General features: G+C 51.4%; 9 protein-coding genes and 1 non-coding gene across 10 annotated transcripts; 3 read left to right on the forward strand and 7 right to left on the reverse strand.

Moving 5' to 3' along the window:
* The first annotated feature begins 69 nt into the window (after window positions 1-69).
* BDZ83DRAFT_609869 (kinase-like domain-containing protein) lies at window positions 70-2,976 on the forward strand. Its single transcript, XM_060507558.1, has 4 exons — window positions 70-1,456; window positions 1,510-2,292; window positions 2,360-2,593; window positions 2,646-2,976. Exons 1-4 carry the CDS (start codon window positions 320-322, stop codon window positions 2,880-2,882), a joined length of 2,391 nt encoding a protein of 796 aa, XP_060368366.1. The 5' UTR covers window positions 70-319; the 3' UTR covers window positions 2,883-2,976.
* A 1,200-nt stretch (window positions 2,977-4,176) lies between these two features.
* On the reverse strand, window positions 4,177-4,623 carry BDZ83DRAFT_789828 (uncharacterized protein). Its single transcript, XM_060515701.1, has 2 exons — window positions 4,524-4,623; window positions 4,177-4,463 (listed from the first exon to the last, which is right to left on the reverse strand). Exons 1-2 carry the CDS (start codon window positions 4,592-4,594, stop codon window positions 4,184-4,186), a joined length of 351 nt encoding a protein of 116 aa, XP_060368367.1. The 5' UTR covers window positions 4,595-4,623; the 3' UTR covers window positions 4,177-4,183.
* A 733-nt stretch (window positions 4,624-5,356) lies between these two features.
* Window positions 5,357-6,252, reverse strand: BDZ83DRAFT_749313 (uncharacterized protein; the record flags this gene model as incomplete). Its single annotated transcript, XM_060513747.1, has 2 exons — window positions 5,357-5,925; window positions 5,976-6,252. 2 exons carry the CDS (start codon window positions 6,250-6,252, stop codon window positions 5,357-5,359), a joined length of 846 nt encoding a protein of 281 aa, XP_060368368.1.
* Window positions 6,253-8,211: 1,959 nt separating this feature from the next.
* On the reverse strand, window positions 8,212-10,011 carry BDZ83DRAFT_665036 (serine/threonine-protein kinase SRPK3). Its single transcript, XM_060511085.1, has 3 exons — window positions 9,668-10,011; window positions 9,028-9,599; window positions 8,212-8,979 (listed from the first exon to the last, which is right to left on the reverse strand). The coding sequence occupies exons 1-3, from the start codon at window positions 9,883-9,885 to the stop codon at window positions 8,378-8,380; spliced, it is 1,392 nt and encodes a 463-aa protein (XP_060368369.1). The 5' UTR covers window positions 9,886-10,011; the 3' UTR covers window positions 8,212-8,377.
* Window positions 10,012-12,111: 2,100 nt separating this feature from the next.
* BDZ83DRAFT_728193 (uncharacterized protein) lies at window positions 12,112-15,958 on the forward strand (the record flags this gene model as incomplete). The annotated part of the gene is made up of 10 exons (XM_060512799.1): window positions 12,112-12,300; window positions 12,362-13,106; window positions 13,375-13,498; window positions 13,585-13,691; window positions 13,748-13,945; window positions 13,994-14,073; window positions 14,131-14,270; window positions 14,340-14,770; window positions 14,824-15,002; window positions 15,056-15,958. 10 exons carry the CDS (start codon window positions 12,112-12,114, stop codon window positions 15,956-15,958), a joined length of 3,096 nt encoding a protein of 1,031 aa, XP_060368370.1.
* A 341-nt stretch (window positions 15,959-16,299) lies between these two features.
* Window positions 16,300-16,953, reverse strand: BDZ83DRAFT_544553 (trypsin-like cysteine/serine peptidase domain-containing protein; the record flags this gene model as incomplete). The annotated part of the gene is made up of 1 exon (XM_060503439.1): window positions 16,300-16,953. A coding segment is annotated over one exon (654 nt), but the record flags the coding sequence as incomplete, so codon positions are not given.
* Window positions 16,954-19,484: 2,531 nt separating this feature from the next.
* On the reverse strand, window positions 19,485-19,571 carry BDZ83DRAFT_t80. The gene has a single exon. It is a non-coding gene; the product is annotated as a tRNA-Pro (tRNA).
* A 268-nt stretch (window positions 19,572-19,839) lies between these two features.
* BDZ83DRAFT_609879 (major facilitator superfamily transporter) lies at window positions 19,840-21,992 on the reverse strand. Its single transcript, XM_060507559.1, has 5 exons — window positions 21,509-21,992; window positions 21,407-21,451; window positions 21,139-21,344; window positions 20,916-21,078; window positions 19,840-20,868 (listed from the first exon to the last, which is right to left on the reverse strand). The coding sequence occupies exons 1-5, from the start codon at window positions 21,614-21,616 to the stop codon at window positions 19,906-19,908; spliced, it is 1,485 nt and encodes a 494-aa protein (XP_060368372.1). The 5' UTR covers window positions 21,617-21,992; the 3' UTR covers window positions 19,840-19,905.
* Window positions 21,993-23,177: 1,185 nt separating this feature from the next.
* BDZ83DRAFT_609882 (uncharacterized protein) lies at window positions 23,178-24,085 on the reverse strand. The gene has a single exon (XM_060507560.1). It carries the CDS (start codon window positions 24,048-24,050, stop codon window positions 23,358-23,360), a length of 693 nt encoding a protein of 230 aa, XP_060368373.1. The 5' UTR covers window positions 24,051-24,085; the 3' UTR covers window positions 23,178-23,357.
* A 143-nt stretch (window positions 24,086-24,228) lies between these two features.
* On the forward strand, window positions 24,229-27,002 carry BDZ83DRAFT_609883 (uncharacterized protein). The gene is made up of 3 exons (XM_060507561.1): window positions 24,229-24,558; window positions 24,614-25,356; window positions 25,412-27,002. Exons 1-3 carry the CDS (start codon window positions 24,534-24,536, stop codon window positions 26,912-26,914), a joined length of 2,271 nt encoding a protein of 756 aa, XP_060368374.1. The 5' UTR covers window positions 24,229-24,533; the 3' UTR covers window positions 26,915-27,002.
* The last annotated feature ends 169 nt before the right edge of the window (window positions 27,003-27,171 follow it).

Here is a 27,171-nt window from a genome sequence, read left to right on the forward strand (position 1 = left end):
ATCCGCTAACGCCGCCTAAAGCTCTCCACTGGCGCACCGTGTCTGCAGCTGAGCGGTCAGCCGGTGAGACATGGGCACTGCCCAGGCTCCTCGCGAGGCATTTTGGCGAGAGATGATATGAGGACCACACCCCCCAACCTAAGGCCCTGGGCTGGGGATCATGTAAGAATGTCCATATACGATATTCCACCAACTTCTCCATATCCTCCATTTAAAGCAAGCTCCAGAGCGTCTAACCTCCCTTGCCTTCCAACATTCTTCCAACATTGGAAAGATCTGGTAGCGCTATCGCAAGCGAGTGCATCGATCTCATTTCAACATGCTCGCATCGAGAGTCAACGACATTCACGAATGTGACCGCACCGGCACGGAAGTACTATCCTCGATCACACCACCGGCACCAGCGAGACAGAGAAGACAATCCACGAGCGAAATGAGCGCCATGTACTTCAATCACGAGCGTGGAATCGCGGATTACGCTGCATGCAATCCTTGTAGCACCTCAAGCGCGATCAGAAATGCTCAATCTCCTCTGGGGTCAAGCACGGCGCATGACGTGTCTTGTTGCGAGCCCTCGAGGATCGCAACAGGCGTGCCAGTTGCATGGCAAGGCGGATTTACAGGTGGAGCAGCTATAGGAAGTTTTGACTATGACAAAGCCCAGGCGTCGATTCCGTTTCAAAGCGGACCCGGGTGTTCTGAGCCTGGCGAGACAGATGCCGTCGTCTCGGTCCGCGACCTAGGTTTTAGTGCGGCACCTTGCTTGACACACCAGTCCAACGGCCATAGACCCAGCCAAAGCGATATCTTCAAACACACTGTATGCACTGGGCAATTTCTCAAGCATGGTCAATCGGCTGTGGACATTGAGGATGAAATTCGATACAAAATCGAGAACAATCTGCGCTTGAGCGAGATGGACCAGGAGGAGTACCTTCCTGTTGATTCATTTGAGAACATATTCAATATCGAAACCATGATGTGTCTGATCAAGGCAATCTACGACACTGCCACGGACGAATGTTTCATTCAGAAGGCTGACCAGATCTGGGGGGGTGCTGCAGGAAGCCGGCGAAGGATAGTTGCCACGCTGGTACTGATGAAGCAAACGAGCCGCGTCGAGGAGTTTATCCAGGAAGGCATATTCGACCACCACTTACCACTTTGCCGCGAAATAAAGAGCCGAAAAGAGTTCAAAACCTTCGTCGGGGATGGTCGAATCAACATGACACTCTTTGAAAACTGGGAGCGCGTTCACATCGACCTTTTCTATTTCTACCAGAAAGCTATATTCGTCCCATTCTTAAGCATGGGAAGTAAGGATATCTGCTCCTATGTGTTCAATCGCAACATCAGGCTTCCGTGGGATAAGTTCGAGCAGAAAGTTTCTGGTGGAAACGGAACAATCCACCGGCTTCAAATCCACCAGAGTCACCACGACTACAGAGGAAACAACGTGAGTCTTTCATACCTATACTGCTTGATGCCTTTGCTAACTTCCTGGTCAAGGTGTCAGAGAGCCCACCATGCTTTGCAGTCAAGGAGATAAATGGTGCCAATCATGAATCCTATCGTAAAGAGCTTAGAGCCCTCGAGCAATCATGCGCCAAGGCACAGAAGGCGAAACATCTGATTAAATTACTTCTTACTTTCCAGCACGGTAATAAGCTCTATCTTGTCTTTGAGTGGGCAGATGGCAATCTCGAGGAATTCTGGAAAAAGAAACAGGTTCATGCATCTCCCTCGTCGACAAAGTGGATAGCACAACAATGCCGAGGTATTGCAAATGCCATCAAACGCATCCATGGACTCTCAACATGGCAGAAGGACGAGAGATCGTCAAGCTCTAACTCTGAGGAACCATTTGTCAAAGATTGGGGGCGGCACGGCGACATCAAGCCAACCAACATCTTGTGGTTCTCGACCCATGGAGAAGATCGAGACCACCTTGTTGTTGCTGACTTAGGATTGACCAGATACCACTCCCGCCTTACGAAGTCACGCGTTATGAGGGTGGACGGCTATACTGGGACATACCGAGCTCCTGAAATTGACCTAGGCCTTCCCATCTCTTCGAAATATGACATTTGGTCCCTCGGATGCGTTTTTCTTGAATTTTGCATCTGGTATCTGCTTGGATACGAGGATGTTGAGAACTTCCAGAGAGACCGCAACCTCAACCGCGGTTCGGATGACACGGATGACATAGATGAACCTGATCACAGTTACTTCGTGATTTCGTGTATGCCTCAAGGGGGAAAGCGAGCTGAGCTTCACCCAGCTGTACAGAAGGTGAGTCGGAGCATCCTCACATTGCTCAGGCCTATGAGTTCGACTGATCTGACTTTCTTAACATCAGTGGGTTGGGATTCTGAGAGCATCGGCATTGTGTACAGACTTCATTAATTCGATGCTGGATTTGATCATGGAACGAATGCTCGTCATTGATCGCAAAGAAAGATACTCCATCGATTTCATTTCTTCGGAATTGTTACATATTGAAAACGCACTACCAGAAACATCTTGTGGGCGGGCTCCTTTCCCCGGGGCCACAGATAAAAGCTACCAGTCATCAGATCCAGAGTCTATCAAGGTGAGTTGTTCCATTGTTCTGGTAGAGACAAGTTGTTAACCCCAGTCGACAGAATCATCTGCAAGTGCCAGGATCGCCTGCAAACTTGGTCAGATTTGCAGAGGGAGACTCTACCATCCCTGAAAGTATCATGTCAAGTGTTTACCGCCGAAACCGAGCTCTTTCAGTGGCGTCCAGTGATGCAGATTTACTTGAAAATCCATGGAACAACCGGAGCACAGCTGCTACCAGTGTATTAGATGAAGAACCGGATGATCATAAGTGGAGGCCGATTGAGACAACGTTTTAGTCTGATTCCAGTCACAGACAGCATGCTTCACTACTAAACATTAGTAATGACATGAAGGTATTCATAGTATAGAGAAGAAACGGGGGAAGAGGGGGGGGGGGTGGGTGTGTTTCGTGGCTGAGGACCATAGGGACACCATGACTACCTGGTGTCTTGTGGGTCAACTTGATAGAATTACCTCACTTTATTTAAATTCTGGCAAGTTCGGGAAGTGCGTCTTACAGGAGACCTTAAATCGTTCGTTAGTCCAAGAACGGGGAGGTTGCCCAAGTGCAAGGCAAAGGGTGTTAAAGAGAAGACTGCTGCATAGTACCTTAGCGATGCCAGCATCCTGTACTCGAAAAGTGCTTTGCTTGGATTTATAACGACCTTGTTCGGATGGGGTAGCGAGCAGAGACTTCACGTTTGGGCGGGGCTGCGGGAATGCAGTGCAGGATCCAGCCGTTATCAGTCCGGAGAGTTGGGGCTGGTTGGGAGGCGTGCGCGCGGGACATCGTAGGCGGAAACTTTGCCTGGTTCACACCAGTACTTAATCATGGGCTTTCCATAACGAGGTGGAGTCATGAAACCAGGTGTTTGGAGTTGTAACGGCTGTGAGTCTCTTGTTACTGCGGAAAAGGAATCAGTGTTCCTTTGGCTAATAACGGTCTTTGGCGTTGCAATTAGTGGTACTGCATTGACTGTACTAGAGGAGTGGTTGGAAGAAACCCTGAAGAGACTCAAAGGGGAAAGTGCTGTCTGATACTAATTTGCCGTATGCGCTGAGAAATTACGTAGATTTTTGCACGCGCGTAACTGTTTATCGCTGCCTGTGTCTCAATTACCTGTTGCTTCAATAGGCGCACCCGGAATTGGGTCACAGAAGCTCCAGCCTGTCTCCGGAACCCAGTTTCGTGTCAGTAGGTCACTCTTCCAAATTTGCAGAATCTATTTGTTTGTCATGGCATATTCTAGTAGATAGACCTGTGTCTCGAGATATCTTTCTCAAAAGTGGTATAGAGCCTTAGCAGAGGTTTGGAGGGCAAGAAGCTAAAGGCGAGGTATCTAAGTAGTGATAGTCTCAAGTCAGGTTAAAGCTGCACGATCTTTAGGAGCAGCCACTAGACTGCTAAATAGCCAGTGGTCTATCAAACAATTCGGCTTAAATTATGCCAGGAACAGAATTATATCTGATACCTGGTAACATGAGTCAAAATACTCAGCTAGGTGAATAAATGACGTATCGAATCCATCATGTCAAATACAAGCCTGCCAGACAAAATTACTTTTGAAAATTGTATTCTTAATAGTATCTGCCAACTTCAACGACCAGTGAAAGCAGGGCTTCCTGTGAAGGGAGGGACTCTCGCCGGGTTCTGGACCTTTCTATCTCTTTCTCTGATAATCGTATCTTTATCACTCTGCCGTTTTGGGAACGTAACTCCTCCTGTGAAAGGTGGCGCTTTCGCTGGGTTCTGAACCTTTCTGCTTCTTTCTCTAATGATTGTGTCTTTGTCGCTCTGTCGTTTTGGAAACGCGACTCCGCCGGTGAATGGTGGGATTTTGGCTGCGTTCTTGACGCGACTAAGATTCTCAGCTCCACTGGGCATACAGTTAGCATGGCACAAAGAGGATCTACCAGGAGCTTTCGCCAGAACTTACGTTGACTCAACGGGGAGGGCGCTAGCCTCGAAGAGAGATACAGCAACCACAAGTACGGAGAAAAACTTCATGATTGCTATCGTTTAGCGGTTAAGGAAGTAGGTTGTTTTGGGTAAAGGCAACTCTGCTTCAGCCGTTGACGAAATTCTTGAGGCTTTATAGTACTTTTGAACATTGAATCGGCCTCGGTGTTTTGCATACACCCCTTGAAGACCGTCTTGTTGGTGTACACAAGGTTCAAGGCGACGTTTCTGTGTGTTTGGGAAACACGACTCGCGCTCTCACGTCGTTTCTATTCGCCCAGAACGGCCGTTTTTCGCCGAGTGATATCGGAGTCAAGGCGCCTGATAAACTTTAAGACCTGATTCAAAAAGCACACCCAGCCCAAAAATAGTTCTAATAACCATCCGAACTTTTGAGTGATCTCTGGAGATCATTGCAAGTTTGATATATATTTTGGACTGGTGCACGTGATACAACCATGACGAATCTCCTGTGCACGATCAGATGTAACTATTCTGATTTTTCGATTCATCATCTCTTTAGAAATCATCTCAAAGATGTTTATCCAACACAGCGTATTGAAGACTGTTCAGCCCTCCCTCTAGGCCTCTAGGAAACATTTACATAAGGCAGACTTGATCAGTACTATGACATTCATCACTGAACACACATGGGCTGTGAATCATTACTTGCTTTCCAAAAATGTGCACTTCCTCAAACGTTTTAACCTGATCGCATCTATACTGTATCTACGACTACTTTATACTTGACATGTCATCTAGGCAAATGATTTTACTTGTTCTAGAAACCCGAAGTAAGACATCAACGGCCTAAGCAGCTTCAGCAGCGGCAACTCCGGCACCCGTGGACAAGTTGGCTTTCTTTCCAGTCTCTTTGCCGTTACCTCCGCTGTTCTTCTTGCCGTCATCCACCGCCGTACCATTGTTCTTGTTTCCAGCCTGGTTTCCCTTGCCGTTATCCTTCCCCTTGTTCTTGTCGGCATTCGCATTTCCATTCTTCTTCTTTCCATCCTTATCGTTGTTATTATTGTTGGCTCCGGCGTTGGCACCAGCGCTAGCATTTCCATTCGCCTTGCCATTGTTATTCTTCTTGCCGTCGTTATTGTTCTTGCCGTTGTTCTTCTTCCCATCGTTGTTGTTCTTTCCTTTTCCGTTGTCGGCGGCTGTACCGTTGTTTTTGTTTCCACCGGCATTTCCGTTGTTCTTCTTCCCGTTGTTCTTGGCGGCATTGTTGTTCTTCTTTCCGGTGTTCTTGCATCTACATGCTTTGCCCTTTGCGTCTTTGCCCCTCTTCTTTCCCTTGGCGCATCCTTGACAGTTGTTGTTATTCTTCTTCTTGCCGTCATTGTTGTTCTTCCCGTCGTTTTTCTTGCCGCCTCCTGCCATTCGGTTAGCCTGATCATAAATGGTGTACTGTCAGATTTCCTACCAGCAGTGTTGTTGGCCTGGCGTGCTATGAGCTCGCCAAAAGTGGCAGCCTCGTCAACGTCACGGGTGGTGAGATCGTTCTCATCATCCTCCTCCGCTCTATCTTCAATGGCGAATGGGTGTAAAGGTAAATCTTGTTCGTCTCTATCAACAAGAGCGGGGCTGTCCGTGATGGCCTCGAGGTCTCGGGCAATCTCGTCGCGGGTAGCGATGAGACCGGCGTCTGTAATAGCTGCGGCAGCAAGGCCAGCCAGGAAGAGAACGGAAATGGGCTTCATTGTTGTTGGAGTGAATGTGAGAGCCTTTGGGATTGATTGAAGTGGAAATGTGAGATGTCAAATATCTAAAAGACGAAAGCTGAAGTGAAAAGAAAGAAAAGCGTCCGGCGCAATGAAGCAATCTGGCTGCGGATGGTGTGATGCTGGTTTCAAGGCCCGAATAATTCCTGGGAATATTCTTTGCTTTATAGAATCGGTCGGTATAGAGTCGCAGGGCATGTATGGACATTGAAATCAACCACATGTCGAGGCGTGCTGGCCTGACACCTCCCATACCCCTGGTCTGTCAACTCAATCACCTACACATCGTGCCGGCGGAACCGAAGGCTGTCAAAACAATCAAGATGATGTCTACAGGTCCGTGGGAAAATGGTGTGCATGCTACACAGCCATCGAGGATTTGTGTTCGTCTGGTGTCATGTAAGTGCTGCCATCCCTTCGCTCGGAAAGTCTGTACGGACAACCCAAGTTCGGATTCGGCTGTCAGGCGGAATTTTCTGCAACACTTTAGACGAAAACCTCGCTTGGAGATCTAGTACGTCTCGAGCAATATGGTTAGGTTGTATGATCAGCAAACCAAGCATTTGGTATCCTGCTTGGGCCGCCGGCAGGTTTGTGCCGATTTATTTAGCACCGCCTCCATTGCTTCAAATTTCCATGGAAAGCTGGGAGTGATGCGAAGCTTTTGTCGCAGATCATTGTCGCCGCGGGGAAAGCATCTGCGGAGGCCGAGGCCAGCGGCTGAAGGAATGGAGGTCAAGGGAACTGGCGGCCTGGGCTAACTGACTTGGTCGGTTGGCTCGTGCCGAACAGCTCTGACACCATACTACAGGAGCTAGTGAGTGAATATCTGCTGTCTCGTGTGGGCTTCCTTTTTGGGCTTCCTGAGACAGCGGGGATTCCAGGCCATCGACAAGCGATCCTTTCAGTCTCATTTTTGAGATGGATTAGAGTTAGACTGTTGAGCTGAACAATTCACTGTCCATGAAGAATTCCGCCACCTGGTCGATCTCAGGCTTTGACTTAGGTGCTGAAAAATCCAGACTAAGATGTGTTGCGCGTCTCTACTTGCTTAGACGCCCGATCCGGGCGTTTGGCCAGATCATCATCCGAGCTTCTCTGCATACTTCTCTCTACCGGCGTCTGGAGCAATTGATCTCGAGGTTGCAAGTTGCCCGATTATCCGCGAACCATTTAGATGACGGCTAGGAGCTTTTTTGCCGCGGAAACTAGTTGCCGTGTCTTTGTTAGCGACAAGCTAGGATTAAAGTTGTCTCAAGTAATATTAGTGTTGAGCAGGTTTTACCGTGTGGGTTGAGCCTCTTCAATGAGCCTTCCTCTTCCAGCCAGGTGTATCCTTGCTCGAAATCTGTCCCACGACCGTGGAACTAACATGATTCTCTGCCGTGATCCGAGCTGCCCGCATGTTAACGAAGCCATCAGGAAGTGTGCCCATTATGATGAGATGAGTTCTGTCAGTTCAAATGGCAGGCTCCATCTTTCTCCGCATGAGCAGAAACAGTCGTAGGAGTTGGATGATCTCAACTGTATGATATTAGTCAATACCTGAGTCAATCAGTAAGGATTAGATGATCATTAACGCTTCGACTTCATTTGGGCTGGAAAGTCACCGGTCCGCGTTTGGGATTTGTCACGTGGTAACGATCTTCTCAATCTTCCGTGGGATCCTATGATCTGTCCCGAAGGGATAGGGTTCTTGGTTCCTCATTGATGCTCGGAGCTCTGAGAGGGCCAATACCTGACGGCCAAAAAGTCTCTCAGTGGCTCTGTATCGTGCTGTAGGAGGCATTGGCGATTCAGATCGCCATATGATGGACGCTCCGGGGAAGAGAGCCTGCTTAACAAAAAAAGTAAAGCAAGCCCAACTCCATTACCCCCCCCCCCAAAGACTTGGCATTGAAATTTTCTTCATGTGAGAATTCATTGTTCTATCTACCTCAAAAACAGAATAAATTGGTAATTCTTTCTCAAATCCTCAACAAAGCCATGAATTCATCGAGCCTCTGTCTCTGATGTGGGGAACATGAACAGCCGCACTCTCGTAGCATTAAATGTTGAGGATAGATCTACTGACTATGACTTCGTTGCATATTCATGGTTTACCTCAAGTATTTAGCCAAGGAAAATCGAGCAATGCCGCTGCGGATGGGCGTTGCAAAGGATCGTAATGGAAAGTGGCCCTCAGCAATAATATGAGCTGTTCTTCTTCCTCATCACCAAGATCAGGTGCCTTAAGGGTCTTCACCAGCTTTTCTAGGGATTTTTGGACTTGTGGTGGTCCGCGCTCAGCTAAGTCGAGTCCCGATCTGTCCATATCTTCGAGTTCATCAGAGCTGTCATCTTCCAAACGACAATCGGGATTGCTGTCTTCAGTGACTTCGTCTATGATATCCGTTGGGACCGTATCGAGTCTTTCTCCGCTACGATCATAGTATTTTGCTGCATTAGACCATTTCGCTACAAGAGTCTGTGGGAGTGGTCCAATGATGTCGGTCAGCTGTATCAGATGTTCGTCTTTCTTCTCGCTATCGCTAAGGCCGAAAGGAGGAAGTTGAAACAGTGCCGCGCCTGTGACGAGCTCGTAGACGATACAGCCAAAACTCCAGATGTCAATGCCTATTCCGATAGCTTCGTTGAGGAGCGCCTCTGGTGCTCGAAGGGAGACTGGAGTCAGAACAGACAGCGGCGGATCATCAATGCAAAAGGCTGGATCCATGTTAACTTCAATAGTTATAGAGGCTCAGACGTGCCTACCTCCACCTAGGTCTGAAAGCTTTGTCACTTGATTTTGCCCCTCGAGCATATAGTTTGACAGGGGATCCGATACGGCCAGATATTTCGGGGCCCACCTGTCGGGCTTGTCATCAAGACGACGCAACATGTCAATTTTTGAGGCGTCATTTTCATCTTGCTTGAGAATTTGGCGATCCAAAAGATGGAGATCCTGTAGAGCGAACAGGATGTTGCCTGATTGAAGATCGCCGTGCACAATTCCATTGCTGTGAAGGAAGTTGAGGCCAGAAAGAACATGCCGCAAAATGCGTTTTGTTTGATCACTTTCAAAGCGTCGTACAGGCGGGTTCCGGGGATCATACATCTCGAGCGGGGCGTTGAGGACCGAAGACAGGCTTGGACCCATAGGTTCAAGTACGAGGCAAAGGTGGTTGCCGTTGGGACCGTCGTGATAAAAGTAGTCCAAAAGACCCACGACAAACTTCGAGCCCTGGTCATTTGATACCTTATTGGCAAGAATGCGATATATCTTTACCTCAGTTGGCTCCTTCCGCTTGGCTACTTCAATCTTCAGAGCAACGTAGCGGTTACGGCTGGAAAGGATGTCAACATCGTTGTGAGAATAGAAATCTTGAGAACATGGATACAATTGAAGACTTACGATGAATCGAATGCCAGCCAAACCGTGCCAAATGAACCGTTCCCGAGCTTACGAATGATCTCATAACGGCCTTCGAAGATGTCGCCAAAGTGGACCGGATGAAATCCTCCTGGACGGTAAGACTCTGCCCACTCGCATGGTGTACCACTCTGATGGAATCTGAAGTTTCTCTCAGAGTTTGGGTCCTTCGGAGGAGGCGTTGCTGCTGGCGAAGACATCGCCAAAATTCAGGTGGCTCGGGAGATGTGGTACAGTACATGCAATAAAGTCACGCAGAAGTTTTGGAGTGTTCAGAGTCTCGATTTGGAAGTAATTGGTCGATGGGCCTCCTAGTCGAAAGGAAGTTGGCAAGCTGCTTTTAAAAAAGGTGAAATGCGAATCAACCTGAGAGATTCGGTTTATTAATGACTGGATGCTCAATTGGCCTCAATTTCGCCCCACTAATCACTAGAGTTTCCGCGATTTGTTTATTGTAATGATGTGACCAACCCCAAATGCTGCGACAGATCAGACAGCACCGAAGTCCCAACCATCTTTCAAGGTAGGGAGGACTTTTTTTTTTTTCGTCGCCGTGTTTTGGTTCTCCTCTATCGACCCCAGTCATTGACAGGGAGATTCGGCTTCCATTGGTGACGAGATTGGGAATAATGACGAGACTGGTCATATCAGGGCGATGCAACTCAACGCAATCGTTTACGCCCCAGAGGTAGACTGCTAAATCGCCTCTGCAGACTATACGATTATTTGACTTGAATGGTTTTGCGACAACTCCGTCGATGAATCGCAATTCAAACCGCGAAATCGAATAATTGAGATTTAATCTCGCCGCTCCCCACAACCTTTTCGCCGCACTTTCTTCGGTTTGGAGCCCGGCAAATACTCCATTAATACGTGAGTTTTCTGCTATCAATTGTTTTCCAAGGGCTGAAAGCCGTCGCCAGCTAGAGGGTTCGTTGAAGCGGTTTCTTTTCTTGCAAAACCCAAGGGAATCAATTCATTATACACTAAATGCATCAATAATCTCTGAAGCTCCATGCTATGATACCGGTTTTAGATCACTACTTCCTAGGTTGTAGTCTCAATGATAGTTCAACATTCTGGATAGCGTAGTAGCCTGTATCAAGAAAGTCCCTCTCTTGCTTGCCGCTTGCTGCTCGCTCTGTATTCCAGTGAGTCGTACCGGTTGGAAGCTTTGCTGGGAGAAGGCCTGACATGCTGCTCTTGCAGCGAGCGCAGTAATAATTTAAGGGCAGCAAGCGTCCATTCCCAGTTTCCAGACGCTCAACTAGTTGCACACTCTTTCAGGAAGGTGCGTTGGAAGTCGTTATCCTTCGGCTCCAGGGATCAAGATGTGCGGACACATTTGTCCCCGGTTCCGTTGCAATCAAGCGGACGAAGTGTCTTGGCCGCCCAACTTTGTTCCTGGCGAGGGATTTACCCCTCATCACCTCACCTACCACGACATGCAGGGTCTTTGCCCAATATTGCATGCTTGGCACCGCTCGGGAATAACTTTATACGCCAAGACAGGCATTTCAGAATGAATCAAGGAAGGTTTCTGCGCGTAGCAATATATGAAGGCTCGGCTTTTCGCTGGGGGCCTTCTAAGGTGAATATTGTGTAAGACTTTAGTCAGTTCCGCGACCTGCCAGCCAGAATTAACTTCCAATGAATGACGATCAACCATCTGTGCCTGATTCTACCCGTAAACCTTCCATCTTGTAACAGATTCCACATTAATAGGCGGCCGACTTCGGATCTTCGACAAGGATCCCAATTAGGCTTTGTTCCGAACCTTCCCACCTTGACTTCAGCAAACAGGTCGGGACCTGCATGAGATGCCGGGGCATAATCCTCATTGGAACGCACAGTGGTAGTGTAATGTCTCTAAAGTCAGTTCATGATGGTCGTTACTCCTGCGTGATGGCCGGGGTAAGAAGTCATCACCGCCATTATGCTCGGCGCGAGACCCGAGCTGGAAAGTCTCGCCTTCTGCTGCGCCTGTTCCGTGATCCGTTTCGAAGAATTCGATTGGCGAAGATATGCCAAGATCCGACCACGGATGTCACCTCGGTAGAAACAAGGTGACCACCGACTATCACCGAGCAGGAAGCTGGCATCTAATCTAATCATGACCATCTTGCCCGATCCACTCGAATGCGACTAATCCATTAAGAATAACTGAACCCCTGCATTCACCATGGTCCCATTGACAAGATACTCCGCGCCATGCGGGATGAGGAGGACTGGTGATTTTGAAGGTATCCCCTGTCTGAGAGCCTACTCCGGTGGCTTCCGTAATACATAAGATGACAAGAACCTGCTCTGTTGGTTATTCATGTTGCACTATCCCACCGGCTAAGGCTCAATGCTGCTTTGTCCTTCTTGTCAATCAAGACTTACCGTGAGCTCTATGTAATCGTTGTCAGACGTTACGCTTTATCATGGAAATCAAGTCTCTCTTGGCCTTGGCCTCCTTCATCTTCTGTGGAGAAGTCCTTGCTCAAACGTCTTCAGATGACCCTGAAGCAATTCTTGGCCCAGTTTCTCCAATCTCTATCGAAAGTGGCCGGTACATCGTAAAGTTCTCGTCCTCCGGATCAGCCAAGTTCAGAAAGCGTGACGGAGATCTTGTATGGATATTCCCTGGATCTGTTCTACAAAAGACATGCAACTCGGCTGACACAACCACAGGACACTGCCGGCTTCTTTACCACCCTCCAGGATGCCGGCAAGGATGCTTCTCCAGCAGTAAGCTTCAACTCGCAGCTGTTCCACGGGGCTTCCTTTGACTTAAAGAATGATACCTCTGAAACCGTAGCCGATATTCAAGCTCTGCCGGAAGTTGAGAAGATCTGGTCCGCTGCACTGTTCTCACTTCCCATCACGACTGAAGCAGTTGTGCAGACAGAGTTCCCCACTTGGAACCCTCACAATGACACCAACGTCGCTCTTGCGCATGCCAACGGCCATTTCGGTGAAGGTGTGGTAGTTGCGATTGTTGACTCCGGCATTGATTACAATCACCCCGCCCTTGGTGGCGGCTTCGGCTCCGGATTCAAAGTCGAGAGTGGGTACGATTTTGTCGGTGACAACTACGAACCTGGAGATGTCTACCTTCCAGACGAGGATCCCATTGACTGCAATGGCCATGGCACACACGTTGCTGGCATCGTCGCCAGCAGCAACGAGTTCGTGCCTGGTGTTGCACCCTCGGCTCGTCTTCGTGCCTACAAAGTATTTGGGTGCGGGGGTAGCACCTACGAGGATGTAATTGTTGCGGGTTTCCTCCGAGCTCACGAGGAGGGCGCAGACGTAGTCAGTGCCTCGCTTGGTTCCAACAGAGGATTTGTTGACACCCCTCTTGCGGTGGTAGCAACCGCCATCCAAGCTGCCGGCACGTTTGTCTCCATCGCTGCCGGAAACGCTGGTGAAAGCAGTAAGTCCGCCTCAATCCATGGAAAGTCATTTCTGGCTGAGTGGCGTCGATAGATGGCCCGTGGTATACTAGCAGCGGCGGCAATGGCATTGGTAGCACTGCCGTTGGAAGTGTAGAGCATGATGAGCTCGTTGCGTGGGCGGCAACCGCGCGCTCGAGCAGTGGCGAAACTCGTGATTTTGTTCGTATTTGATACCCTAGCTACTGCGGCTGTTGTATCTTCTCGATTGACTTGCAGCTAATACATGTTTTCAGATCTACCTTGCAGATAACGGAGTCCAATGGTCTCTTAACGGAACGGCCCCCGCTTCATGGGCCCCAAATCCTCGGGACCACGCTGATCAGTGTGGTATTGACTTCACTATTCCTGACACTAACGTTTTGGTACTGCCGTAAGTTCAAATGGCTGCCAGTTGCCCCGAACCTTTCTGACACAGGACTCCAGCCGAGCGGATTGTGGATGGCAAAGAACCGATAGCGGCTTGATGGAAAAGGTAGACTGGGTCCTGATTTACAACTACAACGGCTCCGACTGGGAGATCCCTGGCCGTGTTCGATACGATGCTGATCGACAAGCCAAAGGGTGTAAGTTTGAGATCTCTCGCTTGGTGTATAAGATCGAGTCTAACAACCACTACCAGACAGCTTGATCACTTATGAGGACGGAGATTGGCTCGTCAGCCAACATGAGAGGAATTACACCGTGACCTTTGAGTTTGTCAACGACGACAAACCTGCTGCAATTGATCGTCCTTCCTTCGCCGGAGGAAGAATTGACCAGTTCACATCTTGGGGTCCAACCCTGGATGCGCGCATGGTTCCCCAGATTTCCGCACCTGGTAGGTTTCCTAACCGATCTCGGAGATTAGACGATTGACAACTTCAAGGTGGCTCGATATTCTCTACCTTCCCGATAGGCTCAGGTAGTTGGGCGACACTTTCGGGAACCAGCATGGCTACTCCCTATGTCAGTATCGTATCGACAAAGTTCATGCAAGCTCGATGTTTGACTAATGCCCATTAGATATCTGGCGTTGCTGCCCTGTTCTTCTCATCCCGCGGTGGACGGGCTGCTCTCGGGGATGGTGGTGCCAAGTTGGCTCATGAAGTCATCGTTTCTAGCGGCAAACCAATTCGTCATTACGACGGCACTGATAACCTCGCGTGAGTGGTCCCCTTTTGTCTCTTCTTGTTCTTAGGAGACATACGCTAACACATTTTCTATGCTCTTAGTTCCGTAATTCATCAGGGAGCAGGTTTGGTTGATGCCTTCAAAGTTGTTGGCTACTCGACTCTCGTTAGCCCAGCGGTGCTCAACCTCAACGACACAGAGCATTTCCAGGGTACTCAAAGTGTGCAGATCACCAACTCTGGGGACGAGTCTGTGACGTACCAGTTCTCTCACGAAGCCGGCATTACTGCCCTCACTAAGAGTGCCGGGACTGCCTGGGTATCCGTTTCACCTCCATACGTCTCCGGGGACGGGAATACTGCCACGGTAGAGTTTTCCCCCGCCGAGCTGACCTTGGGTCCTGGTGAAAGCGGGTCTGTCTCTATTGCTTTCACTCAGCCGTCTTCACCTGAAGCTGCCACTCTTCCAGTTTATGGAGGATCAATCGTGGTCGCTGGGTCTCAGGGAGAAGCAGTACGAGTGTCCTACATGGGTGAGTCAGTTGCATTTCAAAAACCGCATTCGATTCAGCTAACCAGGCTTCAGGAATCAAGGGCTCTCTGTATTCCAGTGATATTTGGGAGATGGAACGAGGCGTTCCCCTACTACTCAGCGGATATGGCGGCCTCATTGAGGAGGGCCACAATTACACATTTGAAGAAGGGGGCGATGTTCCGCAGCCGTACTTCAATGTCCTTTGGTCAACTCAAGAAATCAGCTTCGATGTAAGACCAAGCACTTCATTCATAGCTACAAAGCTCTAACACTGCATCACTAGTATGTCGCGCGTGACTGGAATGAGACAGACTGGGCTTACCCAGCAGTCCCTGGGCAGGCCAAATATCATGGTTCTTTCATCACTGTTCCCCAAGGGCTGTCTGACTCTATTACCTCTTTCCCTCTGAGAAATTACCCGCGGAACAGCGGTGGTGTGTATGCACCTCCGCAGAATGTTTTCGCTCATGGGGGCGACATCCCAGCCGGCGAGTACCGCATTCTTTGCCGCGCACTCCGTACCTTCGGCAATCCCAACAACCTCAATGACTGGCAATACAAGGTCTCACCCTGGTTCCGCACCACTAGAGAGAAGCCTCCGGTAACTGCAACTCCCACGACGGCGGAGGCTACTCCGGCCCCAACAACCTCCTCAGTTAGCTTGCCAGAACCATGCGCCGCAACTTCGACACCAGTAAGCATTGAGGCGACTCTTGCTTCTGGTGAAGGTCCTTACAATCTGTACCTTTACGCGGACTTTGCTTCAATCGATCTTACGGGATCTCAAACTCCATTGAACTTCTCCATCACCAACAGCACTCAGGTTCAGACCTGGTTCAACTCGTCTTGGAGGTTCCTCTCGGTGCATACCAATACCAACAGCTTGATCTACGTATACGCCTCGAGCCGTGTGACTGGCGCATTTTCTTTCCTTGGGTGCACTGTCACAAATGATGTGCTGGGGTGCGAATCCAACGGCAAGTCTGCGCTTTACGTCTGCGATAGCACGACTGGACTTTTGCGTCACGGAACTCAGCCTTTGGATGGTTGCCAGACTGTCACTCTCAAAGTTGGTCCTAGAGAGAATCCGAACTGCGCAGCTACGACGACTTCTGTTACTGCTACGGAAATAACGGCGGCCCCTACTACTCTGTCGACTGCAGTCGTCTCGGTCTCGTCGTCTTAACTTGAACCTGAGGGGACTTTCGGACGCGATCTTGGGGAGTTGCTAGCCAGAGTGTTATCACCGATTCAGTGAATACTGTCATTTAATTCTGTACATACTTTGCTTTGCCCGATACAGCTACAAACGCTATCGGCACATGAATTCCGATGCACAAATTTCCCACAAAGCCTAAACGTTGCCTTGAATGCCCTCACGAGATGCTCTTAGCTATTTGCTTCTATATTTGCTCCTTAAACTATGTACATATTGAACCAATCGCTCTAGAAGGTGTTCATATTTCGAACCGTGACTATCTCATCCGCAACTCCAGTCATAACGCATTTCTGATCCATCCCTTAGTTAGGGTAGTCCTTCAGCAAAATTCCGTAGCCCTCAAGCAGAGACGGGCCACCGGCAACAACCGTAATCTGGTCATTGGTTCCGACAACGACACCATAGAGATACCGATCTCCGTTCTCGTTGATCCAGAAAGGACCTCCAGACTGTCCGCCTTGAGCATCGGCATCAGTCACAACAGGCGAGCCTCTATCGCACAGCGTCGCGGACGAAGCCGTGATAGCCTCTTGACGGTATGCCTGTTGGCCTCCCTTATCGCCAGGGTACCCGTAGTGGAAGAACATGGCACGGTTGAGCTGAGTATCAGGGTTCACCGTCTTCAACCCAAGCCAGCCGTTGGTAGACCCAGCCTTCTCGCCGAGAACGAAGATAGCCCAGTCGTAGGCGTTGGCGCACCAGCCTTCCTGACCGTAGTCAGGACGGAAGACGCGGATCACGTCGTAGCCGCCGAGTGCCTCGCCATTGTCGTAGGCGGGCTGAAAACGGGCAGTAGCACCATTCTCTGGGATGCAGTGACGTGCTGTGACAACGTGGCGGGAACCGATCAAGGCACCGCTACAGATTGCGCCGTTGGAGAGTGCGATTCTACCCATGGCACGGTAAGGGTAGTCCTTGTTGGTCCAGAGGACGCGGTTGTCTACGCCTCCAATGATGCCGCGCTTGGAGGATTGAGAAGACCCGGGATTTGAGGGGGGAAAGTCCGTGAAGTTGGCATCTTGACCTGTAAGGCTAAGGGTTACGACCTCGGGGGCGACTGCCGCGACTTTGCGCTCCTTGAGCGAGGAGACAATGGTAGGGTCAAAGCCGATGGGCTTGATCAAGGTTGCTGGGTCTGGCAGGTTGGCACCTTCAACCGTGGGAGCAGCGAAGGCGACTGATCCGAAAGAGAGAGCCGCGGTGGCAGCGAAAGGAACAAAGCGAACCATCTTGATGTAAGGGCTGAAGGAGAAACCAGTTGGTAGTGATCGGGATGTGAGACTGAGATGAGCTGTTCCTGGAACTCGATGATGTCTGAGAGCAAAGCAGACTTTATACTCCTGTATGTTGGATATCAACTTCCCATCATGTCAATACTGAGATGGTCTCGACCCGGTCATGGCCCAAAGCTGGGGATGTTCACTGGGATCATTGCTGCCTGGGAATGAATGCTACGACGACTTAGGCCCCATCAATCAAGCTCTATACGATGTTGCTACGCAGTTAGACTGAGCTGGGGTAAGTTGGCCCCCAGCGTCGGACTTGGAAGTGAGCATAAGCGCCTAGAACGGTCGTTCGGGAACTAGGGAACGGTTAGAATTTTGAGTCTGCGCTATGAGTGCGAGCGGCTATTCAGAACTCTGCCCTGTCGATCCCACGGAAGGGCTAGGGACCATCAGGCGCCGACCAGAGACCTTTGCAAAAGGAATGCTTGGCGCATCCAAAGGAAGATGAGAAACGGGATGGTTTTCAGGGGATGTTTGAACAGTCTTGCAGCGCTGATAGGTGAGATCGCGTTTATCCCTGTCGGGTTTTTTAGGTTGCGAGATTGAGCTGAGGCGGATGCCACCCGCCGCGGAAGCAGTCAGACGAACTCCACAGAATCCTTCAGGGCTATGTTAAGTTGAAGCCTATTCATGGATGATGGTTGCGGAAACAACACAACCGGACGAACGGTAGCGCGCATTTACGGTCGTGAGTGGCGTTTTCAGTATTGCTAGCTAGAGACCTACCTTACTTTCGCATAACTTGTCTTCATCCTAAAGATCACTCTTGGCCTTCACTTTCCCACTAGAGGCATCAATGTCGTCGGTCTGCACCAGAGCCGCAAAGACCATGTATATCTGATCGTCTCAACTCTACAAGCATCCGACTACCACTTGAGATCAAGCCGACATCCGCCGTTGCCAACTCTAATCACATGAGATGATGTGCATTTGAGTTTCCGGTCAGTGAGACGAAAATGCAGCTCGATGAACCTTACCTTTTCCGTGATTGTCAGCCTGACTTCTAAGTAATGATCCCTCGGAGTGCAACGATGCAAGTAAGCAGAACGTAGCATCGACTGAGAGGAATCAAGTGCCAAGCTTCACGAAAACTATTATCAACCACGGTGAAACTAAATCACGCAACATTCCCAATTCCTCATTCTCACGCGGAGTATTTTTCTGTGCCTCAATTGTCATAAGTTATTGTGGCTGTGTGCATGTTCGGAGCCCAAAAACACAACCTTGAACAATTGTAATTGACCCTCGGCGGGGCCGCGGATGCAAGTGAGCCTCCTTCGTGGGCAGGGTAACTTCGTTCAAAGTTTCTACCACCCAGATTCTAAAGACGTTCTAGCTCATGGCAAAGGCACACGACCGATGCGATTTCGTCCCGGATTGTCTGTTGCTTAATTCTTAAAGAGTCCTGTGCAACTCTATAGAGACAAAAGCCCATTTTTTGTGAAGCATGAAGCATAGACATTCCGAGTTTGGTGCACTTCAGGTAGATCGCAGAGCCAATTTACAGCTGGAAGCCCACAAGGCCTTGGACCGCAACTCTCATCCAGAGCTTCGGCCCGAACGACTTCACAGGAAACAACTACTGGTGATGAAACTGACAGATCAAGTAGTACACTTTGATCTCAAGATCTATACTGGACATATAACCAGCAAAGTAATTGTCATACAATCAACGGTCGCCACAGTTAGTTGTGAACAGTGGACTCCGCAAACTCGGCTGCAACACTCGCACAGGACTCGATGTCGGATCTGTCGTCCAGAGAAATCAGACGGAACAGCTTCACAGACCCCTCGGTATCCTGTCACCAACCAACCTCTTTTACTCCTGGGAGAGGCGCAAAACAAGATCCGTCGTGTAGCCGCGCAACCGAGGTCCATGAGACACCCCAGATTGCGAAGTTTGCGCACGCGCGAAAAAAGCCAATCTAGTGCCTACGTATTGAGTAGCGGCGTCACAGACCCAGTGAATCGTTTTCCAGATTTGGGACGGTTGAGCGATTGTGGTAGGTTACATGACACGCCGCTGTGTTGGAAGGTTTGCGGCGATGTGCTGTAATGTCTCAAAAGTTGTCAGGTTCAGTGGCCCATCAACGGTCAGCCACCTTGACTGCATTTCGGGGCCGACGTCTTCAAAAATGTCATCGGGTGAAAGATTGGAAGATGAAGATCATAAAAATTGCTACTTTGAGCAAAATGCAAAAGAATTGGGCCCTAACCAGGATTCGAACCTGGGACCTCTCCCAGACGTGTCGTGAAGACCCTAAGGGAGAATCATACCGCTAGACCATCAGGGCGGTGGATCAGATTTGAGGTCTGATTCGTGTTCGGTTACCTCAGTTTACAACTTATATATTCTGAGATTGTTTCTTCGAGATGAGTCTCAGTTACATCTGGGACAGAAAGACCTTGACTTGATCAATAAGAGCTTGCGGGACAATCATAGCAGTCTCCCACTCTTAGTTGACCAAGCCGTGTCACATTTTTCATTGATGGAGACGCGTTTACCAATAATCAGTGTATCTCTTTGGCCATGTGATCTTTGCTTGGGTAAAAGTATCGTTCATTCTCTTGAGATACTGTCTGTGACACCCGGTCTCAGCTACTAGACATGGCCTTGCTAGGACTTCATCACAAAGTGTACTGGAAGTCTGGCCTCTTGTCCCCGAGCGCCTCGATCTCCTTCTCAGATTTACCCTCCACCCAGTGATCTCTCTTCCCCTGCCTCCTCTTCTTATTCTCGATCCTCAGCAACGTCGTCATGAGAGCGCTGCCGCCGCACAAGAAAATGGACATGTACGCCAACACAACGCCATGACCCTCTGGAAACCGCGGCCCATGGAAGTAAATGTTGGAGCTGACGATTCCGTTCAGGTTTCCCCATCCAATCACGAACCCCAGTACGACGCCGCGCTTGTAGACGCCCTCGTTGTTGTTCGCGACCCAGGTGATGGTGTTGGCGATACACGGGTAGATACCCAGAGCTCCGAGAAAGGTGCCTGCATATTTGACTTGGGCGCTCTCGGTAGCGATGAGCATGCAGAAGCCCACTATGCCGATGAGACTGACTCCAATATTACATAGACCACGTTGCTTCGTCCTGTCCGCCACATATCCGATAAAGATGGTGAAAATCGCTGCCGCAGCGTAAGGCGGGACCGTCATCAGCTGCGACCGTACGATACTCGTATTCCACCCAAGTTCGTTGACGATGGTAGGCAAGAACAGACTGAAGGCGTACAGCGGCATGTCGCAGCCCATGTAAATGACCATGCCCAGCCACATCTTCCAGTCCTTGACGGCCTGCCAGAAGAAGGTCATCTTGAACTCCTCGTGGTTGGCAGAGGCTTGCTGATCCATCTTGAGACGGCGGATGACGCGGGCCCGATCGTCGTCGGAGAGGAATTTGGCCTCGTCGGGAAAGTCGTGGACCATCCAGAAGGACGCAACACCGAAGACCACGGTCAGGAGGCCTTCCAGGATGAAGATCCATGCCCAGCCCGGGCGGCCGCCGACACCGGCCATTTGCTCGATGCCTGCTGCGAGGGCGCCACCGAATGAGCCCGAGATGGCTGCCGCTGAGAAGAAGATGGCCTGGACAGGTTAGTGGGATGGTATGTCATGCTGGGCTGGGGACGTACTGCACGAATGCCGAATTCTGACCTCTTGTACCAACACGACAGGTAGTAGTTCACACCCGGGAAGAGTCCAGCCTCGGTAAGGCCTAAGAACCAGCGTGCGGCCATCAACCCACTCCAGTTGTGCACGAATCCCATGCCCGTCATCGATGCACCCCAGAGAATCCTGTACGTGGTCAGCGTACGGTGCCTGCTAGAAGCTCGCAAGGGGCCGTCCATAGCTCACATGATAATTGGAATGAAGATTGAAGGCCGCAGCTTCTTGAGCAGAATGTTCGTCAAGGGCTCGAACACCGCATACGAGACGAAGAAGATTGTGAGCGACGAGTTGTACATGGAACTCGTCAAGCCCAAGTCCTTGTTCAGACCGGCAATTTTCGCATTTCCGATGTTGGTTCTGTCGAGGAACGCCAAGAGATAGAGGATGCACAGCTGTGTCGGCATCAGTCAAGTGCACTTACACCCGGAGAATGCCTTGCATGCATGATACGTACCCAAGGAATCAAGATCCAGTCAAGCCGCCTGACTAACTTTCGTTCCTATATGTGCATGTCAGTTTACTGGGTAATTGATTGGATACGAGGGCCATGGCGCACGACTTCAAGCCTCTCTTCCTCACTGAGATGCGCATCTGGGTCGCGCGCAATATCCTGCGTGCCTTGGTCTGATGTATGCGAGGCCGCAGCCTTCTCCGTGTCGCTCATGGTGGCGGGATGTATCTGCAGCCGATCTCAAAGTTTGGTTTCGGCCGCTTATGAGACGAAAAAGAAGAAACCCTCGCAATAGAAGGCTCAAGTTTCTTGAACAAATGTAGTCAGACGTGAAGGAAAGCCGTGGTAAACGCTGGCTCGGGTGGCGGACGAATGATTTTGGGGTCGTAACCAAAGTCCTTGACGGAAGCCAAACCAGATCGGCGGGAGACCAGGTCAAATATAAACTAAGGAGGCCTGCCCGCGACGGCGGGAGGTGGGGAACGCAAGAGCAACCCTCCCCATCGCCGGCAGACGACCTTCGGGATACACTCGGCAATGGAACCTGCTTTGTGACTGGTAGCCAAACCGCTGCAGCGGAACAAGTGGCTTATCGTTAGTAGCCATTGGGGGCTCCACGTTTGACGTAGAACAGAGGACTCGGTCAAGGGATGTTGTTGCGCCGCTCTCGAGCGGCGTAGTGAATCTGAAATACTACTATGCTAGGTTGTCTAGTATCGAGTAGACCGCGTGGTCATTTTACAGGACCAAGGCTAGGAACGCGGGCGGCAATGTCAATGATAAAGGGATGAACCTCGGCAGCAATATGTGCTTCTCGAAGGATGCGAGGGAAGCCAAGGGGAAGACATCGGAGACATGCGTGCATCGGCTGTTTTCTCTGACATGTCTTGGCCTTGCGAACTCCAGTTCATGACCACGAACAGGTATTCGCCGTGGACCGTGATCCCGAGACCCACGATGGCTTGCTGGGCAATCTAGAGTAGCTGGGTTCACAGCATTTTCTGACTCTGTGCTTGAGGAAGCTACAGGACGACAGTAGAGAGGGTGCATCCCATCCGCATCGAATGATTCTACCGACAAGGTGAGAGCTTGCCAGTGGAACAAGTTCACAACATGGCATGGGCCAGGGGCGCTCTCCGAGACTCCATTTGCCCGTGGGGAGAGTCTGGGGAGGGGGATTCTACCCGTCGAGACTAAGAGGAGAGGGGGCAATCTAACGGTCATCGGTCCGCGTGGGAAAGCGAACAGTAGCTTATCTCCGGCGTGGCCCCGCGGTTGCAAGCTCAGTCACTCGACCACAACAAGCATCGATCTGCGCCTTAGGCGCTCTAGCATTGGGGCGGACTTATGCCGGGCAAGCTTGATTTGACGGCCGACACTTCGGACGGAAAAAAAGTACCGCTGGATCTGCAGTAAGCTCGATCAATAACAACTGGTTGACTTTCCTCCAAGATGATGCCAGCCACTCCGCCCTTCCAGTTACCTACCTAGTCTTAGTGGGACGGGGAACGGGCTGGGTCGTTGTGCACGTATTTCAAATACATCCACGTGAGGACAAGGGTAACGCCGTTGCTCGAGATCTGTGCAGGAGTCGCACGAACACCGCAGAGTGGCACAAGAAACACGGTATGGCGAGGTTGGATGGCCAATGATGCGGCCTGCTCGATTGAGCTGGTCTTTCTGTGCGACTGAGATATACTGCAGATGGCCGCCCCGCAGATAAGTCTTTGATACTTAGAATAGGCAGGTCCGTGACTACACTGGACTGACGTACAACCACGGGCATGAATCAAGCATTTCGCTGGTTCGAAGAACGACGTTGCTGGGGGGTTCGTCAATAGATGGACCCAATGATACCGGCTGCATTTGCGCCGTTGAATATCCCCGGGATGGTAGGTCTTGTCCCGGCTTGGCATGCTGCAGCACCTTGGTCTCCGGCAGAGAATACTGCTAATCATGATGAACCGTTGCGCGGATCAAGGATTAGTCGGTGCTGGATATTCATCCAAAGATGAGTGGACAGAGGCTCGATATTTGGTGCCATCTGAAGTTCTGAATAAACGTAGGTAGGCCCACTAACTGCACGAAGCCGAAGAGAGATCCATGTCGGTGCGGCGTCTGGTCCCGAACCGGCCGTAACGGGTCCCGGCGCCCTGGCTTGGCAATCCGCGCCCGGGGTTAGGCTGGCGGTAAGGAGGGCCCGTAGCTCGGGACATGGCAGAGAGCCGTCGATAATTCTCTGTCGCAAGCCGACTGGCCGTCTTTGGGCCGCTCCAACCATCGGCCGTCTCAGGAAGTCCCTGCCCTCGTGTTCCAAGCTCTCGGGGCGCGAGCTTGCCTCTAGAACCCATTGACTGAATGGGTTTCTTGGGACTTCGGGAACTTGCGGACAATAGCTGGACTTCCAAGCTCGACATCCTGGACTTGTTCGACGGGCGAACTTGGCCGAAGGCAAGCTGCCTATAACTGGGCATGAAGGTCTTTGGCATGTCTGGCCTTCTGGCACTGCTGGGGCTGAAGATGCGTGCCACATGGTCGTTTGCGAGAGGGGTTTGAATGAATGGTCCGGCTTCGACTGCATTGCATGAATTGCGAACGATTCGAAACTCTGTGTAGCCGTTGAGGGATCTAATTCTCTTGATAACATATCGGCGTGCAAGGAAGAGCGATGCCCAGACCGCGAGCTGCGGTTGATGCGATGACGAAGGATGGAGGAAGACAGTTGTGAAATGCTGCTGCCAGAGGCCAGTGGAGTGGACGGGAGATGCCAGCCGGCAAAACATCACGCCGGCTGGCGCTCGATTAGACAATCCCAGCTGAGTCATCGCGGATAGCGCCGGTGTCGATCGGCGACAAGCCCCACCATTGCCGCTAATCCCCGACCGCGACAATGGCGCCTTCGGCGGTGGCTTCTGACGTGAGAACTTCATCTCTCAGGCGATGAGAGGTTGCAGTCCTCACCTTCACATATTTTGGTCTTCAAGGGAGGCTTTATACGATACCCTTCCCTTAACTCATCCCGAAATCGACTTCTCAGCTCATCCCACAGGGGTTTGATTCTCTCATTGAGGGGCAATTCACTCACACACTCTCAAACACCCCACCATCCCCTGCGTTGAGACCCATCACCATGGCCAAACGTGTATGCATCGTCGGTAAGGACCACCATATCCCCCATGCATGAGTCTTTACTTACACCATAGTCTTAAGGCGCCGGCCCCTCCGGCTTCGTGGCCGCAAAGACTCTCCTCCACAACGCACCAAAGGGCGCCTTTGACGTGACAATCTTCGACGCCCAACGCCGCATCGGCGGCCTGTGGCCCACGCGCCGCGACGACGTCGACGGTCTCGTCCACCCTCTCATGCTTGCCAACCAGAGCAAGCACACCGTGCAGTTCAGCGACCTCGCGTGGGCCCCCGAGGACCCGGACTTCCCGCGCGCCTGGATGGTTGGCCGGTATCTAGAACGCTACATCGAGCGCTACCTCAAGGGTAAAGATGCTGCCGTCGCCGCCAACGTCAAGCTCGGCCACCGCGTTGTGGAGACGGAGCTCTCCCCCGAAGACGGCTCGTGGACCGTCACCGTCGAGAGCGAGGCCGGCGGGAGGGAGACAAGCGTGTTTGATTATCTGCTCGTGTCCTCTGGCTTCTTTGGCAAGCCCATTGTGCCAGACGTCGTCTCTGGCGGTGCCGGTACGGAGATCCCCGTGGTGCACAGCAGCAAGTACCGCGATCTCCAGACCTTGTTCCCGGACGGCGTGAAGAGCGGCGGCAAGATCCTGGTCGTTGGAGGGCAGATGTCGGGCGTCGAAATCGCGGGCACCATTGCCACGCACATTTCCTGCGCCGTCAACGCGCCGGACCCGAGCCCCGTGCCGAACGCGGAGAAGCTCACGGTCGAGCATCTCACCCAGCGTCCGACGTGGGTATTTCCCCTCCACACCACGCCAAAGGTAAGCCTCATCTTCTAAAGGTGAAAGAGACTCAATTCGCTGACACAAATCCAAGCCCGGCGCGAAAGCAGCCCCCTTCCTACCCCTAGACTTCCCATCCTACAACCTCAGCAACCGCCCGCACCCCCTCGAGAACAGCCAAGGCCACATCACCCCAGACGTCGCACGCCTAACCCACGGCATCTACACAACCTCCCTAGGCCAGGACCAATCTGACTTCTCCCCCTCCGTCGCCGTGACGTCCAAACACCACTCGGACCCAGCCTACCTCGCCGTCTCGGAGAACTACATGGAATTCGTCCGCGCCGGCCTCATCAACATCACAACTGGCAAACTCGACTCCGTCACTGGAACAACCGCAAAGATCACGAACCCTCCCTCCGCCGCCACTTCAGAAGTCGAGAACATCGCAGCCGTCATCCTCGCAACGGGCTTCGACCCCTCCCCCTGCCTCTCCTTCCTCCCCTCCTCCGTCCTCACAACCCTGAACCACTCCCCCTCCCACCCCTCTCTCCCCCTCGCCCTCGCCTTCCACGGAACCCACGTCAAAGACCTCCCGACTCTAGGCTTCGTAGGCTTCTACAGATCTCCCTACTGGGGCGTAATGGAAATGCAAGCCCGCTTCCTCTCTGCCCTTTGGACATCGTCATCATCCCCCGCCTTACGTCCACCGGCCCTGACCGAAGCCCTCCTAGACGACGCCTCAGACTGGCGCACCGTCTCCCTCCGCGATGACCCCCGCGCCTCCCAATTCCCAATGGGCGACTACGCCTACCTAATGCAGCAATTCTCCCTCGCCCTCTCCATCCCAATCTCCCCGCCCGCAGCACCTCTAACCCCAGCCCTCCCTCACAACAACAAACCGATGGATATCCTCACCCCGGCCCGCTACCTCTCCCCGCAGGCCTCCGAATCCGCAAAATCCGAGGCCGAGAACTCGTTATCACAAACAAACGCCACAGCAATCGCAGGCCTAACGACATCCCGCTTCGTCCCCCGCGCCGTCTTCCGCAGCTTGCTGGGAACATGGAAGCTGGAACGCGATCTCACGAGCAGATTACCGAGCCACCCAAGCGGCCACTTCAGCGGCACAGCACAATTCCTCCTCCGCAACAAGACCGCCGACGGCCTGAAATGCGCCTCCAGACCCGCCTCCGCGGATGAAACCCCAGACGCCAACGACGACGGCGCCCTAGCGACAGAGTACCTCTACATCGAAGATGGCGAATTCCGCGCCTCCAACGGGCTCGTCTTCCGCGCAACCCGGCGCTACGTCTGGCGCTACGACGAAGAAAAGGACACAATCAGCGTCTGGTTCGCAAAAGTCAACGAGCCGAAGCGTGCAGACTACCTCTTCCACGAGATCGAGTTCGAAGGACCGTCGCAAGATGACCAGAAGCCTTGGCAGGCAAAGGCAGGACACCTCTGCATTGACGATTATTACGATGTAAAGTACGATTTCGCCTTCAAGGCTGTCAACCTACAGGAGTGGAATATCAAGTATACGGTCAACGGGCCGCAGAAGGATTACACGATACATGGCATCTATAGACGCTAGAACTATCAAAGGATAGAAGATGAATGAAGCGAAGTTTCACATCTTAGGCTTTGAGCATCTAATCATTTCTATAAATTATACACTTCCATTTTCTACAATCGTGCATCATCCGCTGTCTGCCAGCATTGCTGAAATGAGCAAAGCCCATGGCGCAGTCTCGCTATTACACAAATAGACTCCAAAAAGCCCTCAAAGATAGCCTTTCGAATCCTCGCCACCAGAGATGCATCAGTATTGGTCACCAGGATACCAGCGTT

The sequence above is a fragment of the Colletotrichum acutatum genome (assembly GCF_030867785.1).
Source record: "Colletotrichum acutatum strain CBS 112980 chromosome Unknown BDZ83scaffold_18, whole genome shotgun sequence".
In the NCBI taxonomy this organism is placed as follows: Eukaryota; Fungi; Ascomycota; class Sordariomycetes; order Glomerellales; family Glomerellaceae; genus Colletotrichum; species Colletotrichum acutatum.